Here is a 16,973-nt window from a genome sequence, read left to right as displayed (position 1 = left end):
CTCTTCGTTGAGCATCTGCTAGGCAGTATACAATTGGAGAGATGTCAGGTGCTCGGCCACCTCTTGTCTTCCTCTCTCCCTGCACACATGGGAACACCACCCTGCCAGGCCTCTTCACTTAGGAAGGGTCATGTGATGACCTGTGACCAGTGAATTTTGAGCAGAAGCATTTTTGTCAGGACCATTTGTTTTGAAGGGACATAGGCCCCTGGGGGTTGATCCTCAAGTCAGGACAACACACATAGACCACTCCGAGTGTGGTTCCTCTCCCAGAGACTAAAGTCTTGCGTCTCTGACCCTTGAGAGAGGCTGCCCCACAGGAAGCTGGCTGCAGGGATTTCTCTCACCTCTCACACAGACACACACCCCCGCCCCCGCCCCCCATGAGCTTCACTGTCAGCCCCCTCGGGGCTGTGCTCAGTCCCCATCAGGAGGCCAGCAGCCAGCTGCCAAAGGCCCGTGTTGGGGTTGGGGGCATCCTCCTCTTGGGGCCCAGCCCCGAGGGCCCCCACCCCTGCTGCCCACAGTGCCCCCTCTCCCCAGAACCTGGCCTTGGGATTTGTCCTGCCTGTCCCCCAACTGAGAGCGGCTTAGGCCCTGGTCCTGATGACCTCACGTTGTATCTTTATCTGGAAGTCCCAGGGCAGCATCCCCTTCCACTGTGCTTCAGCTGGAGCCAGCAGGACTTAATGCAGCCTGTAGGCGAGTCTCCTGGTGGTGGGTCAGTAGTAATCATTGCCATGGAAGTGCGGGGCACATCTCTATGATCCCGAGGTGTATCAGACCATTCCCTGTGGAATCCCACATGTTGGAGTAAACTCAGGGTCTTGTGAATGTGACTGTGAGGTCCTGGCTTTTGAGCCTGAGTGTAAGAGGCAGAGGGGTGCCTGGTCAGCCATGTGTGTAGCCAGCTAGGACTTTGGTGTCCCTGTTATGGCTGTTTGAGCAGAGGATAGGCTCTAGCAGTTGGCAGGGTTGGTCCCCAGGACACTCTCCCAGGCACCAGAGGCCCCAGACTCCAATGAGGATTCAGAAAGGATCCAGGCAGGGGAGGACTGTGGGGTCCTGGGGGTACAGGCTGCAAAGAGGGTTGGCTGCCCCAGAGAGGTGGAAGCAGCAAGCCCCTGGAGATCTCATCAGACCTGCCCGGGGCTGGCCGGGAGAGGGAAGGGGGAGCAGATGCCACTGCAGATGAGCTGCTGCCCCGGCCTCCATGAGGGCATCTGTGCTGTGGGGCCAAGGCTGGGACCACAGCCTCAGAGGGCACTCCAGGATGTATATGTGACAGCTCTCATAACAGGTACTCCTCATGCCCCTCATTGGATATGACTGCTAGGTGTGGATGGGTTCTTGCTCTGGGTACATAAGAACCTCAGGCCTTTGGCTGCTAGGAGGCGCAAACTGCCCCCCCTCCATCCCCATCCCTACCGACTTATCTGGAGGTCATTTCCAGGATCCAGCATCTTCTGCAGCAGTCTCTGTGTGGACACACACCACCCTGTTCCCCAGCTAATCTTGCCCAGGGCATCACAGATTGGACAGGCACCTCCCCTGGCTTAAGGAGTCTCAGTGAATGTTCTGCTCCTCTGAGAAGTCCCTGTGTTTCCTTATGGCTTCTCTGGAGGCTCAGTGTTAAAGAATCTGCCTGCAATGTGGGAGATGCAAGTTCGATCCCTAGGTGGGGAGATACCCTGGAGGAAGAAATGGCAGCTCACTCTAGTATTCTTGCCTGGGAATTCCCATGGACAGAGGAGCCCCGGGGGATTACATTCCTGGGGTTGTAAAGAGTTGGACATGACTGAGTGAATGAACACTCACATGTATGCACAGCTAAAGTTTGCTCTGGACCCTTGTATCCTTGGCAACAATCTGAGTCCTGCCTGGATCTTGACAGACTTCTGTGGCAAATAACACTGGCAGATGTCTTAAAGTGGTTTTCTAGCAAATACAGGGTTCCAGGTCTATACCTGGCCTCGGTTGGGGGCTCTCCCCAGGGGGCTCTCCCAGGAAAAGCAGGTATTCTTTGTGTCTATTCATGAAATGAACTGACTGATGGGTGACAGTACTAGCCCAGGGGGAGTTCAGCAAGCGTGACAATAGCAGCCATAACAAGAGCAACCCAGGGCATTCCGGGGGAGGGGCATTTCCCAGGGAGGGGGTGGGGAGGCACCATCTTCTCCAGTAGACGCTGCGTAAGCACAAACCACCCAGGCACCCAGGTCATTCTCACCAAGGTGGGGCCAAGCACAAGGAGCTCCCTGCCCATCAGAGTGAAGCTCTCGCATTCTCTAAGTGCCCTGAGCCTGCCCCTTTAGGTGCTGGTGGGAGTTGTCTCAGCCACGGTTCTTTTCCGGAGAAGCCCCCATTCCCCAGCCACAGCTGATGTCTGTTCTGACCTCTAGCCTCCTTGGCAAAGGACTGACCTCCTGTCTGGCTCTCACCTACCCTCCTCTGTGGCAAATATCACTGGCTACTGCTTTAGGGACCTTCATGAGCAAGGAAGGAATCCTAGGCCTTTGCTTGTCCTGGATCCCTGAGCTAGGCCTGGGTACAGGGATAGGGCTGGGATGGTGGTGGGATGCTGGATGTGAAGCCAAGTGATACTCACAGGATTACATCTGGGTGGAAAGCCACGTGTGCTCAAGCATCCAGAAGGAGGGGCATCTCAACGACCCACATTCTCAGACACTCACCCTGCTTTGGATGAGAGTCCACCAGCCCTGCAATCACTGTCCTTTAAAGGACAGGCTTCCCCTTGCCTGACATTCAGTCTGCCCGGAGCAGTGAGCCTGCAGGAGAACATGGAACTCCACAGCAGCTGGGAGAGAAGGGAGGAGAGTGGGCATGGAATGAGAGAGCAGGACTGTAGCCTGAACATAAGAGCAGCCTTCAGTGGGCTGTGCCTCCAAGCCTCCATGTCCAGGAGCCTTCTCCATCCTGACAATCTCTGTGCTAGATCTCACCCGTCATCCAGGGTCTCATTTTCATTCCAGGGGAGATGGTGTCTTGAGGGGTTTAGGAGAGTTGCTGTGGGCAGGGTCCAATGTCAGGCTCTCTGTAGAATGGAGACTGTAACAGTACAACTTCTGAACCTTGATATGAGATTATATTAGGTTCCTAGAGCTGTCCAACAAGGCACCACAAATTGGCGGGTGGGGGCAGGGAGGGGGGTTTGTGACTTCTCTCTCTTTCTTCAAGGCTCAAGTGATTTTTCTGAAAATCACAGTGCTGGTAGGGCCATGCTCCCTCTGATGGCTCTGGAGGAGGATTTTTCTTGTTTCTTCCATCTTGTGATGTCTCCAAGTGTTCCCTGGTTTATGGCTGGATTACTCCAGGCTCTGCTTTCATGCTCTCGTGGCTGTCTCCCCTCTGGATATGCCTATGTTCAATTTGCCCTCTTCCTATAAAGATAACAATCCTATGAGATAGAGTTCAGTTCAGTCTCTCAGTCATGTCCGACTCTGCGACCCCATGGATTACAGCATGCCAGGCCTCCCTATCCATCATCAACTTCCAGAGTTTATTCAAACTCATGTCCGTTGTGTCAGTGATGCCATCAAGCCATCTCATCCTCTGTCGTCCCCTTCTCCTCCCGCCTTCAATCTTTCCCAGAATCAGGGTCTTTTCAAATGAGTCAGTTCATTGCATCAGGTGGCCAAATTATTGGAGTTTCAGTTTCAACATCAGTCCTTCCAATAAATATTCAGGACTGATTTCCTTTAGGATTGACTGGTTGGATCTCCTTGCAGTCCAAGTCTTCTCCAACACCACAGTTGAAAAGCATCCATTCTTTGGCGCTCAGCTTTCTTTATAGTCCAGCTCTCACATCCATACATGACTGCTGGAAAACCATAGCCTTGACTAGATGGACCTTTGTTGGCAAAGTAATGTCTCTGCTTTTTAATATGCTGTCTAGGTTGCTCATAACTTTTCTTCCAAGGAGTAAGCGTCTTTTAATTTCATGGCTGCAGTCACCATCTGCAGTGATTTTGGAACCCCCCAAAATAAAGTCTGCCACCTTTTCCATTGTTTCCCCATCTATTTGCCATGAAGTGATGGGACCAGATGCCATGATCTTAGTTTTCTGAACATTTAAGCCAACTTTTTCACTTTCATCAAGAGGCTCTTTAGTTCTTCTTCACTTTCTGCTATAAGGGTGGTGTCATCTGCATATCTGAGGTTAATGATATTTATCCCGGCAATCTTGATTCCAGCTTGTGCTTCACCCAGCCCAGCATTTCTCACAATGTACTCTGCATATAAGTTAAATAAGCAGGGTGACAGTATACATCCTTGACACACTCCTTTCCCAATTTGGAACCAGTCCATTTTTCCATGTTCAGATCTAACTGTTGTTTCTTGACCTGCATACAGGTTTCTCAGGAGGCAAGTAAGGTGGTCTGGTATTCCCATCTCTTTGAGAATTTTCCACAGTTTGTTGTGATCCACACAGTCAAAGGCACTGGCAAGTCAATAAAGCAGAAATAGATGTTTCTCTGGAACTCTCTTGCTTTTTCAATGATCCACCTGTTGTTGACAGTTTGATCTCTGATTCCTCTGCCTTTTCCAAACCCAGCTTGGACATCTGGAAGTTCACGGGTTAACGTACTGTTGAAGTCTGGCTTGGAGAATTTTGAGCATTACTTTACTAGTGTGTGAGATGACTGCAATTGTGTAGTAGTTTGAACATTCTTTGCCATTGCCTTTCTTTGGGATTGGAATGAAAACTATGGGATCAGGCCCAGTCTAATGACCTCATCTTAATGTGACTATATCTGCACAGACCCTATTTCCCCTTCCGTTCCCCTGGAAGCTATGGGGATGAAGATTTCAGCATACCTTTTGGGGATATAATTCAAACCCTAACAATTATGATACAAGGTGTTACCTGCATATGAAGTGGCTGATCCAGAGTTGCTGCTCAGTGACAAGGGGTTATTGTTACTGAGTATTCAAAATGTACCTTCCCCCACATTTTAATATTCCCATATCTATGTATGTCTAAGGATCCATTTATGCATTGCTTGATGCATATTTTTCTCTTTCCAGTTAAAATATTATCAAATGGATGACCTATCTCATGTCTGTGCAAACATGGTTTAACTTGTTCTATAATAAGATTCAAAAAGCCTCAGCATGTCCATGCCCTGGGAGAAGGGGAGGGCAGCTGCCCACAGATAATGCCTGTAGCTACTGGAAACTTAGGAAGCAGAGATCATGGTTCTGACAGAGGTGGGGGACCCAGGGTGAGGTCTAGGGTGTGGGGAAACTGCTTGCTAGCGTGGCTCTTGTGTAGGTTGGACTCCCAAATTCATTTCCTGAGCACCTATGATCTAAGGGGCTGCAGGGAGGCTCAGCTGTTAGGACACAGAGTTTGGGGAGAGCACTACCCCCTTCCAATGCAGAGAGGTCAGGGCAGGGTGGAGCGCTGTGTGTGGGGCTGGAGAAAACATTTTAGGAGGTGGCAGGATCCCACTGTAGACGGGAGACTTTGACAGAGCAGTCTATCCATCTGACAAATGTCTACAGCTGCTTGACTGTTCCAAATGGTGCTTCTCAGAAGCCCTGGGACACTTTCCTGGAGTCTCTGGTGGCAAGAGAGGTCCACAGCAGAAGCCACAGGGATATACATCCTGGTGGCTCTAGAGGCCCAGACACAGCCTCCCTGCTTGACCTTCCAACAGGAAATGGTCCCTGCTTGCTTTAGTGGGTGGCTTGCTCCAGGAGAGGTGTTCATCCACTGGCTCCCAGGGATAAGTGACAAGAGGGCCAGAGGGGCCTGGACACACCCCTCTCTCTTGTCCCAGCAGCAGCAGTATGCTAATCCTAAGGGATTCCTCCCAGCAAGGGGTGGCCTTTCTGATCTCTGGAGGAAGATGTAGTGGGGGAGGGAGGCGAAGTTCAAGCAGAACGGAAGCCCCTCCCTGAGCTCCTCAAGCCCCCAAACCCAGCCTCTGCCAGGGAGCTCTCAGGGCACAAAAGACTAGGCACTCATGGAGTCTAGCTAAAGGAGCCAGAAACAAAGGGTCCTCTCTGGAAGTGGGCATGGGCATGGGGGGTTGCATCATATAAGTGAAGTCTTGGGACTCCAGGGATTTTCTCATTGGTGGCATTCAGGATGAGCCCTTTCAGGAACTCAAGAGTGCAGAATTTCAGGTCGAGAGGGCCAGCACAGTAATACAATTCACGCCCCAACCGCTCAAGCCAAAGAAGCTGAAGTCAACAGTTCTATGAAGACCTACAAGACCTTCCAGAACTAACACCAAAAAAAAAGATGTCCTATTCATCATAGGGAATTGGAATGCAAAAGTAGGAAGTCAAGAGATGCCTGGAGTAACAGGCAAGTTTGGCCTTGTAGTACAAAATGAAGCAGGACAAACATGAACAAAGCTTTGTCAGGAGAAAGCACTTGTCATAGCAGATACCCTCTTTCAACAACACAAAAGATGATTCTACACCTGAACATAACCAGATGATCAATATTGAAATCAGATTGATTATATTCTTTGCAGCTGAAGGTGGAGCAGCTCTATACAGTCAGCAAAAGCAAAACATGGAGCTGACTGTGGCTCAGATCATGAACTCCTTATTGCCAAATTCAGACTTAAACTGAAGAAAGTAGGCAAAACCACTAGGCCATTCAGGTATGACCTAAATCAAATCCCTTATGATTATACAGTGCAGGTGACAAATAGATTCAAGTGACTAGGTCTGGTAGACAGTGTGCCTGAAGAACTACTGACAAAGGTTTGTTTGCATCATTGTACAGGAGGTGATGACTAAAATAATCCCAAAGAAAAAGAAATGTAAGAAGGCTGAATGGTTGTTTGAGGAGGCTTTACAAATAGCTGATAAAAGAAGACAAGTGAAAGGCAGAGGAGAAAGGGAAAGATATACCCAACTGAATGCAGAGTTCTCAAGAGTAGCAAGAAGAGATAAGAAAGACTTCTTAAGTGAACAGTGCAAAGAAATAGAGGAAAACAGTAGAATGGGAAAGACTAGAGATCTCTTCAAGAAAACTGGAGATATCAAGGGAAAATTTCATGCAAAGATGGGCACAACAAAGGACAGAAACAGAAAGGACCTAACTGAAACAAAAGAGATTAAGAAGAGGTGGCAAGAATACACAGAAGACCTGTACAAAAAAGGTCTTAATGACCTGGATAACCAGGATGGTGTGACCACTCAGCTGGAGAAAGACATCTGGGATGTGAAGTCAAGTGGACTTTAGGCAGCATTACCATGGACAAAGATAGTAAGGGTGATGGAATTCCCGTTGTTGTTGTTCAGTCGATCAGTTGTATCCGACTCTTTGCCACCCCATGGACTGCAGCATGACAGGCTTCCCTGTCCTTCACTATCACCTGAAGCTTGCTCAAACTCATGTCCATTGAGTCTGTGATGCCAACCAACCATCTCCTCCTCTGTCATCCCCTTCTCCTCCTGCCTTCAATCTTGCCAAGCATCAAGGTCTTTTCCAATGAGTCAGCTCTTCACATCAGGTGGCCAAAGTATTGGCGCTTCAGCCTCAGTATCAGTCTTTACAATGAAAATTCAGGACTGATTTCCTTTAGGATTGACTGGTTTGATCTCTTTACAGTCCCAAGGACTTTCAGGAGTCTTCTCCAACCCAAAGTTCAAAAGCATAAATTTTTTGCCATTCAGCCTTCTTTATGGTTCAACTCACATCCATACATGACTACTGGAAAAATCATAGATTTGACTATATGGATCTTTGTCAGCAAAGTAATGTCTCTGCTATTTTAATATGCTATCTAGGTTTATCATAGCTTTTCTTCAAAGGAACAAGTGTCTTTTAATTTCATGACTACAGTCACAATCTGCCCTCCAAATTAAAGTCTGTCACTGTTTCCATTGTTTTCCCATCTATTTGCCATGAAGTGATGGGACTGGATGTCATGATCTTAGTTTTCTGTGGAGTTTTAAGCCAGCTTTTTCACTCTCCTCATTCACCTTCATCAAGAGGCTCTTTAGTTCCTCTTCACCTTCTGCCATAAGCATGGTGGCATCTTCATATCTGAGCTTATTGATATTTCTCCCAGCAATCTTGATTCCAGCTTGTGATTCATCCAGACTGGCATTTCCCATGATGTACTCTACATATAAGTTAAATAAGCAGGGTGATAATATACAGCCTTGAAACACTCCTTTCCAGTCCATTGTTCCACATTCAGATCTAATTGTTGCTTCTTGACCTGCATACAGGTTTCTCAGGAGGCATTTCATGTGGTCTGGTATTCCCATCTCTTTTAAGAATTTTCCACAGTTTGTTGTGATCCACACAGTCAAAGTCTTTAATGTAGTCAATGAACCAGAATTACATATTTTTCTGAAATTCTCTTGCTTTTTCTATGACCCAATGGATGTTGGTAATTTGATATCTGATTCCTCTGCCTTTTCTAAATCCAGCTTGTACAGCTGGAAGTTCTCAGCTCACATACTGTTGAAGCCTAGCTTAGAAAATTTTGAACATTACTTTGCTGGTAAGTAAAATGAGTGCAATTGTGTGGTAGTGTGAACCTGCTTTGCCACTGCCCTTCTTTGAGATTGGAATAAAAACTGATCTTTTCCAATCCTGTGGCCACTGATGGGTTTTCCAAATTTCCTGGCATATTGAGTGCAGCACTTTTAGAGCATTATCTTTTAGGATTTAAAGTAGCTCAGCTGGAATCCCATCACTCCGCTAGCTTTGTAGTGATTCTCCCTAAGGCCCACTGGACTTTGCACTCCAGGATGTCTGGCTCTAAGTGAGTGATCACACCATAGTGATAATCTGGGTCATTAAGATCTTTTTTTAATAGATCTGTGTATTCTTGCCACCTCTTCTTAATCTCTTCTGCTTCTATTAGGCCCATACTGTTTCTGTCCTTTATTGTGCCTGTCTTTGCATGAAAAATCTCTAATTTTCTTGAAGAGATCTCTTATTTTTCCCATTCCAGCTGAGCTATTTCAAATCCAAAAAGATGATGCTGTGAAAGTGCTGGACTCAATATGGCAGCCAACTGGGAAAAATCAGCAGTGACCACAGGACTGGAAAAGACCGGTTTTCATTCCAATCCCAGAGAAGGGCAATGTCAAAGCATGTTCAAACTACCACACAATTGTACTCAATTCACGTGCTAGCAATGTAATGCTCAAAATCCTTCAAGCTAGGCTTCAACAGTACGTGAACCAAGAACTTCCAGATGTTCAAGATGGACTGAGGAAAGGCAGAGAAATGAGAGATCAAATTGCCAACTTCTGTTGGATTATGGAGAAAGCAAGATAATTCCAGAAAAACATGTACTTCTGGTTCATTGACTACACTAAAGCCTTTGACTGTGTGGATCACGACAAACTGTGGAAAATTCTTAAAGAGATGGGAATACCAGACCACATGAAATGCCTCCTGAGAAACCTGTATGCAGGTCAAGAAGCAACAATTGACTGGTTCCAAATTCGGAAAGGAGTATGTCAAGGCTGTGTACTGTCACCCTATTTATTTAACCTATATGGATAGTACATCATGGGAAATGCCAGGCTGGATGAAGCACAAGCTGGAATCAAGATTTGTGGGAGAAATAACAACCTCAGATAAGCAGATGATACCACTCTAATAGCAGAAAATGAAGAGGAACTAAAGAGCCTCTTGATGAAGGTAAAGAGGAGAGTGAAAAGCTGGCTTAAATCTCAACAGAAAACTGAGATCATGGCATCCTTTCCCATCACTTCATGGCAAATAGATGGGAAAACAATGGAAACAGTGACAGACTTTATTTTTCTGGGTTCTAAAATCACTGCAAATGGTGACCTCAGGCATGAAATTAAGACACTTGTTCCTTCAAAGAAAAGCTATGACAAACGTAGACAGCATATTAAAAAGCAGAGCCCTCACGTTGCCTAAAAAGGTCTGTCTAGTCAAATCTGTGATTTTTCCAGTACTCATATATGGATGTGAGAGTTGGACCATATAGAAGGCTGAATGCCAAAAAAAATGATGCTTTTGAACTGTGATGATGGAGAAGACTCTTGAGAGTCACCTGGACAGCAAGGAGATCGAACCAGTCAATCCTAAAGGAAATCAACCCTGAATATTCCTTGGAAGGACTGATGCTGAAGCTCCAATACTTTGGCCACCTGATGCGAAGGGCCAACTCATTGGAAAAGACCCTGATGCTGGGAAAGATTGAGGGCAGGAGTAGAAGAGGGTGGTAGAGGATGAGATGGGGTTTGATGGCATCATCAACTCAATGGACATTAATCTGAGCAAACTCCGGGACATGAAGGACAGGGAAGTCTGGTGTTCTGCAGTCCATGGGTCACAAAGAGTCAGACACAACTGAAGGACTGAACAACAACAAGGGCCAGCCTGGCTGAAGAAGCTCTAAAGCAGGTTCCCCAGGAACCCTGGGGTAGGCCCTGTCCCCCAGTAGGCCTGGCATTGGCTCCTAGCTATCCCTCTCTCCACTGGAGGGACAGCGACACTGGTCTGAGTCTTCTGTGTCCCCTTCATTCTGCTGCTGTGGTTGCCTGGAGGAGCAGCCCTGGTGGCATGGACAGCTGGGCAACAACTCTTTTGTTCCCTTACCCACGTCTTCCATGACCAGAGTGTCTGAAGGCAGCATTGGCTCCTCTTAGGGCCCTGCTCTTTAGAAGCCCACCTTCCACCCACCACATTGGAGTCAATGTGAATGTTGAATTGGAAAAGTCACCTACTTATCCGAAGCGTAGCATAAATCCAAGGTGGTCTTTAAAACCATGATCCAGATATACATTGAAGTTTCTTGAACTCAGTAACACGTGTCCACTCCAAAGCCACATGGATATGCTTTCTGGTTTACTTGGAGTTCATGCCTTTTCGATCCAGAACCATTTCAGGCCTTTGTATGAAGATTATTGGCAGCCTCTAAGTAAGGCGGCCCTAAAATGTGGTAGCCAGTCCAGGCTGGCTAGAGATGATGAAGGTGTCATCCTTTGCATGGCTCAGGGGCTTTCCTCAATGCTCGGGTCACTCATGGATTTGTCCACACAGGCCATTGAAGCTTTGGGCTGCTGCACATGGTCAGACACTGAATGAGGGGTCTGAGGTGGGCAGCAGATTGGCAGCAGAGTCTTTTGTACTTGGAGAGAGGACAAGAGGGTCACGTGGATGCTCTGAATCTTATTTCCATGGGAGCCCCAGAAAAATACATGGCAGGGCCACCAGTGAAGTTGAGGCAGTCCAGGTACCTCCACTTCTCAAAGGTTCAGGATGGGAGGCTTGGGTAGTCCAATTTTTCCTATATGTCCTCATGGACAGGCCTTTATGCTCCTTTGGCAACTTGGCTTGTCAGGGCAAAAGAATACAGTGACAGCTGTTTGTGCATTGGCATCCTGTTCCCCCAGGCTAGGCAGCCCCCACAGGTTGATCATCTTGGATGTGGGGGGTACTACCAGTCTACAGAGCAGTGGCTCAGCTCTGAGATCCTCTGGGACCTCACCAAGGTAGTGCCTGCTCTCAAGGCTGTGGAGTCTGAGCAGCCTGTTTGGTCTCTGTCCATGAATCTCTTGAAAGGGCAACAGTACCTGGTACTCAAGCGTCTTAACTGACCAACAATCTCAATCTTAATGCCTGTTTGGAGTGAGGCCACTAGTAAGGAAGTGGTGCTGGCCAATCTGGTCACTGGCAAGTATCTCTTTTTTTGCAGAATGTGGGCTGCATGTTTGTCAGGAACTCCAAGTCCTACCTCCTTAGTTGCTGGGCAGCTCAGGGCACATTATACAAGCTTTTCTGTGCCTCAGCTTTCCTTTCTGTATTTCTATGCTCATTGAGAACCTCCTCAGGGGCAGACAAAGGACTCCACTGGAAGGATGGGCTGGGGAGATAGACTCAAACTCTACCTCTGGTGTTTCAGCAGCTAACAAACTTGATTCAGGTCACTAATCCTTAAAAACAGCTCATATAATAGTACCCATTCCCTAGTGGGTTTGGGAAGCCTAATTACCACTTGTGAAATGTTTTTCAAGTTCTCAGAAGAAAGGTAATACATCATGGCAAAGTATGACTCTCATAATTGTGATATTCTCAAGCTGCCTCCAGGGCTAAATCCTATAAAATTGCCATTTGAGAAAATGCAATTGTAACAAAGTACAACTATTACCCATAATGATATGAGACTAATGTCTAAGGTATTCCTGTGCCCATGGAAAACTGGTATCAGCCCGGAAGTGAAGAAGGTAGACTAGGCCACCTGCTTGAGCTTGTTCTGCTAATTTCAAAAGTTAACAGACTCCTTGAAGAGAGGCCCCTTTAGAAGCACCAGATAGCAACAGTGTTCTCTGAGCACCGAGTGTGCACCAGGCAGTGTGTTATGCACGCTATCTCACCAAATCTTGGGAAGTTTAGGAAGTAGGTTTTATTATCTCTGTTTTGCAGAGGAGAAGAAAATGAGACTCAAAGATGTTGACTTGCCCAGGGAAAATGAACCCGGCAGTTATAAATAGGATGGCTCATAGTGGAGGAAGAGCTGGGCCAGGTGGGACGCGACCACAGAGTCTAGGCAGGAGCCAAGGAGACTTTGAACTAGGTTAGCAAAGCCAGGATAACTTCCAGATATCCAGTTTGGGCACCCCACCTTGCAACCAAGCCGGTGACTAGGTCTGCTGCCAACGCAGAGAGGCAACCGAGGAGGGGAAGGTCGTAGGGAGGGCGGATGACTTTGGAGCAGGGTGGCCTCTGAGTTTGGGACGGCCAGCATATCTCCACGCGCTGACGTGGGCCTTGGGAGGGAATTTGAGAAGCAGTCATTGACACGCTTGACAGGTGAAGCCTGGGAGGAGATCACCAAAATGCAACGTGATTCCCGGGGTCACTACCCTCAAGGCTCAGTTCTTGCTGAGGGAAACCTCCAGAAGGCAGCGCGGGCCAAGGTGTCAGGGGTCCACGAAGACCTCCCCGCGGGAGTCCCGGGCGGACGCTCCCTCCCCGTGGGCCTGCGCAGAGTCAGCAGCCCTGTTTGGTTCTCCGTGCCCTCCCTCCGGTCCCCTATCCCTCCGGCCTCCGTCGTCCCCGCCACCTCCTTGGCCCGGTGGGGGGCCGAGGGCCGGGACCTTCGCGCACCGGGAGCGGGGACACCGGCGTCGCGCGTTGCCCACCGCGCTCCTCGGGCCGGCGGGGCGGGGCTCAGGGCGCATGCGCAGCGGCCTTACGGAAGCCCGGAAGGAGGGGAGGGAGGTGCAACTCAGGTTTCTCCGGGAGGCGGCGGCGGCGACGACGGTTACGCGGCCAGCGCTGGCACCATGTACCCGCTGTAACGCGCAGACCGCGCTGCGCGGGGGGGCGGGGGGAGGAGGAGGAGGACGCCGCGGTGAGTTCTCCGCCATGAACCTGAGGGGCCTCTTCCAGGACTTCAACCCGAGGTGAGGCGCCGCCCGCACGGCTTGGGGAGGCGCGGCGGCCGTGATGCCGCGGTGGGCGACGGGGCCTGCCCGAGCCTCCTCGGAAAACCGATCGGCCCCGGCGCCGACCCGCTGCTCCTCCCGCGTCCGCTACATTCAACCTCCGGCCCACCGTCCCTTCTAGAACCTCCCGGCCGCGGCCCCAGCCCTGCCGGAACTCCGCTCCCCTCCGCTCGCCCTCCCTTGTCGATGTCCCAACTTCCCTCTCACCACTCCATCTTCTGGCACCCACTGCCTGCCTCCGTTCGCCGGGCCAGGGCCGCTTCGCTTGACCCGACACCCCTACCCCCTACCCCAGCTGTTTTCTCCAGTTCCTCCCAGCCCTTGAGGTTTGCCTTGGACGTTTGCCCAAACCTCGCTTGTTTGCTTCTTTGTGGAACTGATATCTGAAATACTGTTGAATCCTTGGAGTCCGTGTCAGGGTATGGCGGGACCTTACGTAATGCTTTCTGGGGGGATAAACCTGACAATTTTCCGTGCGTGTTGTCTCATCAGTCTTGATTATATGTTTATTTGCAGGAAGTAGATATTGCCGTTCTGTTTCCCAGATGGGGACTAGCGAGTGGACAGGATGGAAGGCACTCAGGCTAAGGAATCGAGCGTCTCTCCTTGCACTTGCCCAAGTGTTCTGTAACTCTCTTATGTCCCCAGACTGTGAACTCCCTAAAGCAGAGATGGTCTCCTACTCAGTTCTCTATTCCCAACAGGCCCCGCTGTGTCTGACACACATAGGAGCCACTTGTAAAATATGGAACTAAACTGAACCCAAAGACCTGGGTTGGAGACCAGGCCATATGTAACTGGGGGATTTTCTGCTCATGTGAAAAATAAGGAGTTGGTCTAGCTGATCTCTTAAGTCCACTGCCCTGTGAAGGGAGTGCCCTGTCTCTCATATTTACTGTTTGGAAACCACTCACTTGATGAACCTTTCCTATGCTGGGTCCTGGGCTGGGGACTTCAGATGCTGGGAGGGCCCATGGGAATGGAGAAGGGCAGGGAAATAGATGATTTATGGCAGTGTGCAGTGTTGTACTGTGTCAGCCCGGAGAGACCACTGTCCAGGCTGCTTGTGGGGGATGCAGGGAAGTCTTGAGGGAGAGATAGAGGATGAGTGTGTGTGTTGGGAGTGCCGTCTCCTTAGGGATGGTGACGTTTTAAGCTGCGAGCCACTGTGACTTCCTGAGTGCTCTTACTCCTCTTTGAGCACTGTCCTGTTCATCTTCTGTCTAGTCTGAAGTGCCAGTGTGCCCATCCCAGTGCAGTCATTGTCACCGTTGGCCTTCAAGATGCTCTGCATAGAGGAGCTTGTTGAGAGCAAGTAGCAGAGAACTGGCTACATGCACCGCCTTCCTCTGCTGCTCCTAGGTAGGGGTTAGGGTTCATCTCCGGTATAGCACAGTTGGATAGGCCTTGTGTAGCTACACTGTTTGGTGATGGTGATGAGAACGATAAGATCTGAATTCCTTTCTGTCCTTGGGTCACTCACTTATCTGTTTTATCGGTAGCAGAATAAGGAGGCCAATTTAATGATCGATTGCAAAGTGCTTTACAAATAGAAAGCTCCAGGACAATTTTGCAAGGTGACAAGAGCATTCTAAAGCTACAAAGAACTGCCTGAAGTGATGGAACTAACAGTTGCCGAAGCAAAACCGTGCTGCACAGATAACGTCCTTAACCACTTGTTTTCGGTAGCTTCTCCCCTTGCCCCCCAAAATTTGCACATGAAAATTATAATCAAATACCAGCTATCTAAAGGCTTCCCAGGTGACATGCCTGCCAATGCAGGAGACCTAAGAGACGTAGGTTCGAGCCCTGGGTTTGAAAGATCCCCTGGAGGAGGAAATGGCCACCTAGTCCAGTATTCTTGCCTGGACAATCCCCATGGACAGAGGAGTCTGGCGGGCTACAGTCCATGGGGTCACAAAGAGTCAGACACAACTGAAGTGACTTAGCACACACACATGCACCAGCTATCTAAACAGCTTTATAGTAAACATCACCATATTTGTCAGCCCTTTAGTTCTCCCAGGATTGAGATGCACAACTCCCTGGGAAGTGTAAAGGTGTGGTGGGTCAATGGAAGTGAGCAGTGTTTCCTCGCGGCGGAGACTGCTGAGACAGTGGCCAGCTCACGTTGGCAGCTGCCAGTTTTCAGCTGGTGGTGTGTTATGTCTCACAGGCACACCTTGTTTTTGACACTGTTCTGTCATTTTTAGTCTTGCTTCATGCCGAGGAGGACCTGCCAGAGAGCTCACGAGCAAACTGAGGGCTTGTGGCAGGGCGTCCAGCTTTGCCCCCTGCCTGGGATTCAGAGCCCATTCCACACCTGCCTCCTAGCCCAGCACCTTGGCACACACTGTTCTCTTTGTTGGGAATGTTCCCCTCTCCTCCTGACCTAGTGAACTCCTGTTTCTCTTTGAGATCTCAGCTCACTTGTTGCTTGCTGAGGGCAGCTTTTCTGCCTTCCCCGACCAGCCCGCTGAGCCCTGTTTGTACCCCTGTGCATAGGGTGCTGTGCTCCTCCTCCATGCACGCGTCTGGACCCTTGTGTTTGTCTGTGTGCTTGTTTGATTAATGCCTGTCTGCCCTGTGAAAAGGTAACTGTAGCTCTGTCGGGGCAGGGACTTGACTCTGTGCGTTATGGTCGCCTGCCTACCTGGCTCAGAAGGTGTTTGTGGGAGGGATGGATGGATGAATGAACGACTCACTCTGCAGAGTCACTGTCTTCCTCAGTGGTCTTCGGCCTGGTTCTCTTTCTTCTCACCCCCTTCCCTCCTTCAGAATGCAGCCCTTCCATCGGAGAGCTGGGAACACCATGACACCAAGCAGACTGTGGCTGCCTTGACTTTGCAGATTGTGTGTGTCACAGAAATAGTCACTGTCAATAGTCAAGGCAGGGGCCATGACTCCAAATCTCTTTTCCAGCCTTTTGATCTTGGTGAGTCTGAATCCGCTGCTGTATTGCCAATGCTCTGGGAAGTGGCACGGACAGAATGATTCACAGCTGTCAACACTCAGATGTACAGGACTGCCAGCTGACCTTCTGCCTAGTTCCATCTGGCTCAGAACTGGTTGATCATGAGCTTCTTTTTAGTTACAGAGGTTAAGGCTTGCTGGTAATTAACAAAAGGGAGCTGCCTGGCCTTTAAGAGGTGTTTGTAAAGTATATATAAAGCATTCCTTCATCAAACATCTCCCTGGTTCCTACTGCATGCCAGAGATGTGCTGGGTGCTCAGAGTACAACTGTGAATGAGATGTGGTCCCTTGCCACGCTCCTCAAGCCCAGCAAAAGAAGCAGAAATGGAAACAGATTAAAACACACACAGGATGAGGCATTCCAGGGACAGGAACCTAAGAACCATATGCTGTGGGAACATGAGGGGCAGAGCCACGAATTCTGTCTAGCTCAACAGGGAGGGTTCCACAGCCTGGTCCTGAAGAATAGAATTATAGGCTTTTGTCAGCCCAGAGTGCAGGGAGGGTATCTTAGGAGGGATGAAGTATGCAGAGGTGCAGGGTCATGGGAAGGCCTGGT

At 49.3% G+C, this 16,973-nt stretch overlaps 1 protein-coding gene across 2 annotated transcripts in view; it reads left to right on the top strand.

Moving 5' to 3' along the window:
• Positions 1–13,209: 13,209 nt before the first annotated feature.
• The window catches only part of TMEM185A (transmembrane protein 185A), a 42,552-nt gene continuing 38,788 nt past the window's right edge, over positions 13,210–16,973 (top strand). For both annotated transcript variants that reach the window (XM_018044481.1, XM_018044482.1), the window contains exon 1: positions 13,210–13,398. In XM_018044481.1, coding sequence (XP_017899970.1) covers positions 13,361–13,398 — 38 coding nt within the window. In that variant the 5' untranslated portion in view covers positions 13,210–13,360. The remainder of the gene's footprint in view (positions 13,399–16,973) is intronic.

Source organism: Capra hircus, unplaced genomic scaffold (genome assembly GCF_001704415.2).
Source record: "Capra hircus breed San Clemente unplaced genomic scaffold, ASM170441v1, whole genome shotgun sequence".
NCBI classification, from domain to species: Eukaryota; Metazoa; Chordata; class Mammalia; order Artiodactyla; family Bovidae; genus Capra; species Capra hircus.
Note: the sequence above shows the minus strand (reverse complement) of the source record. Positions and strands in the feature narration are given on the sequence as shown.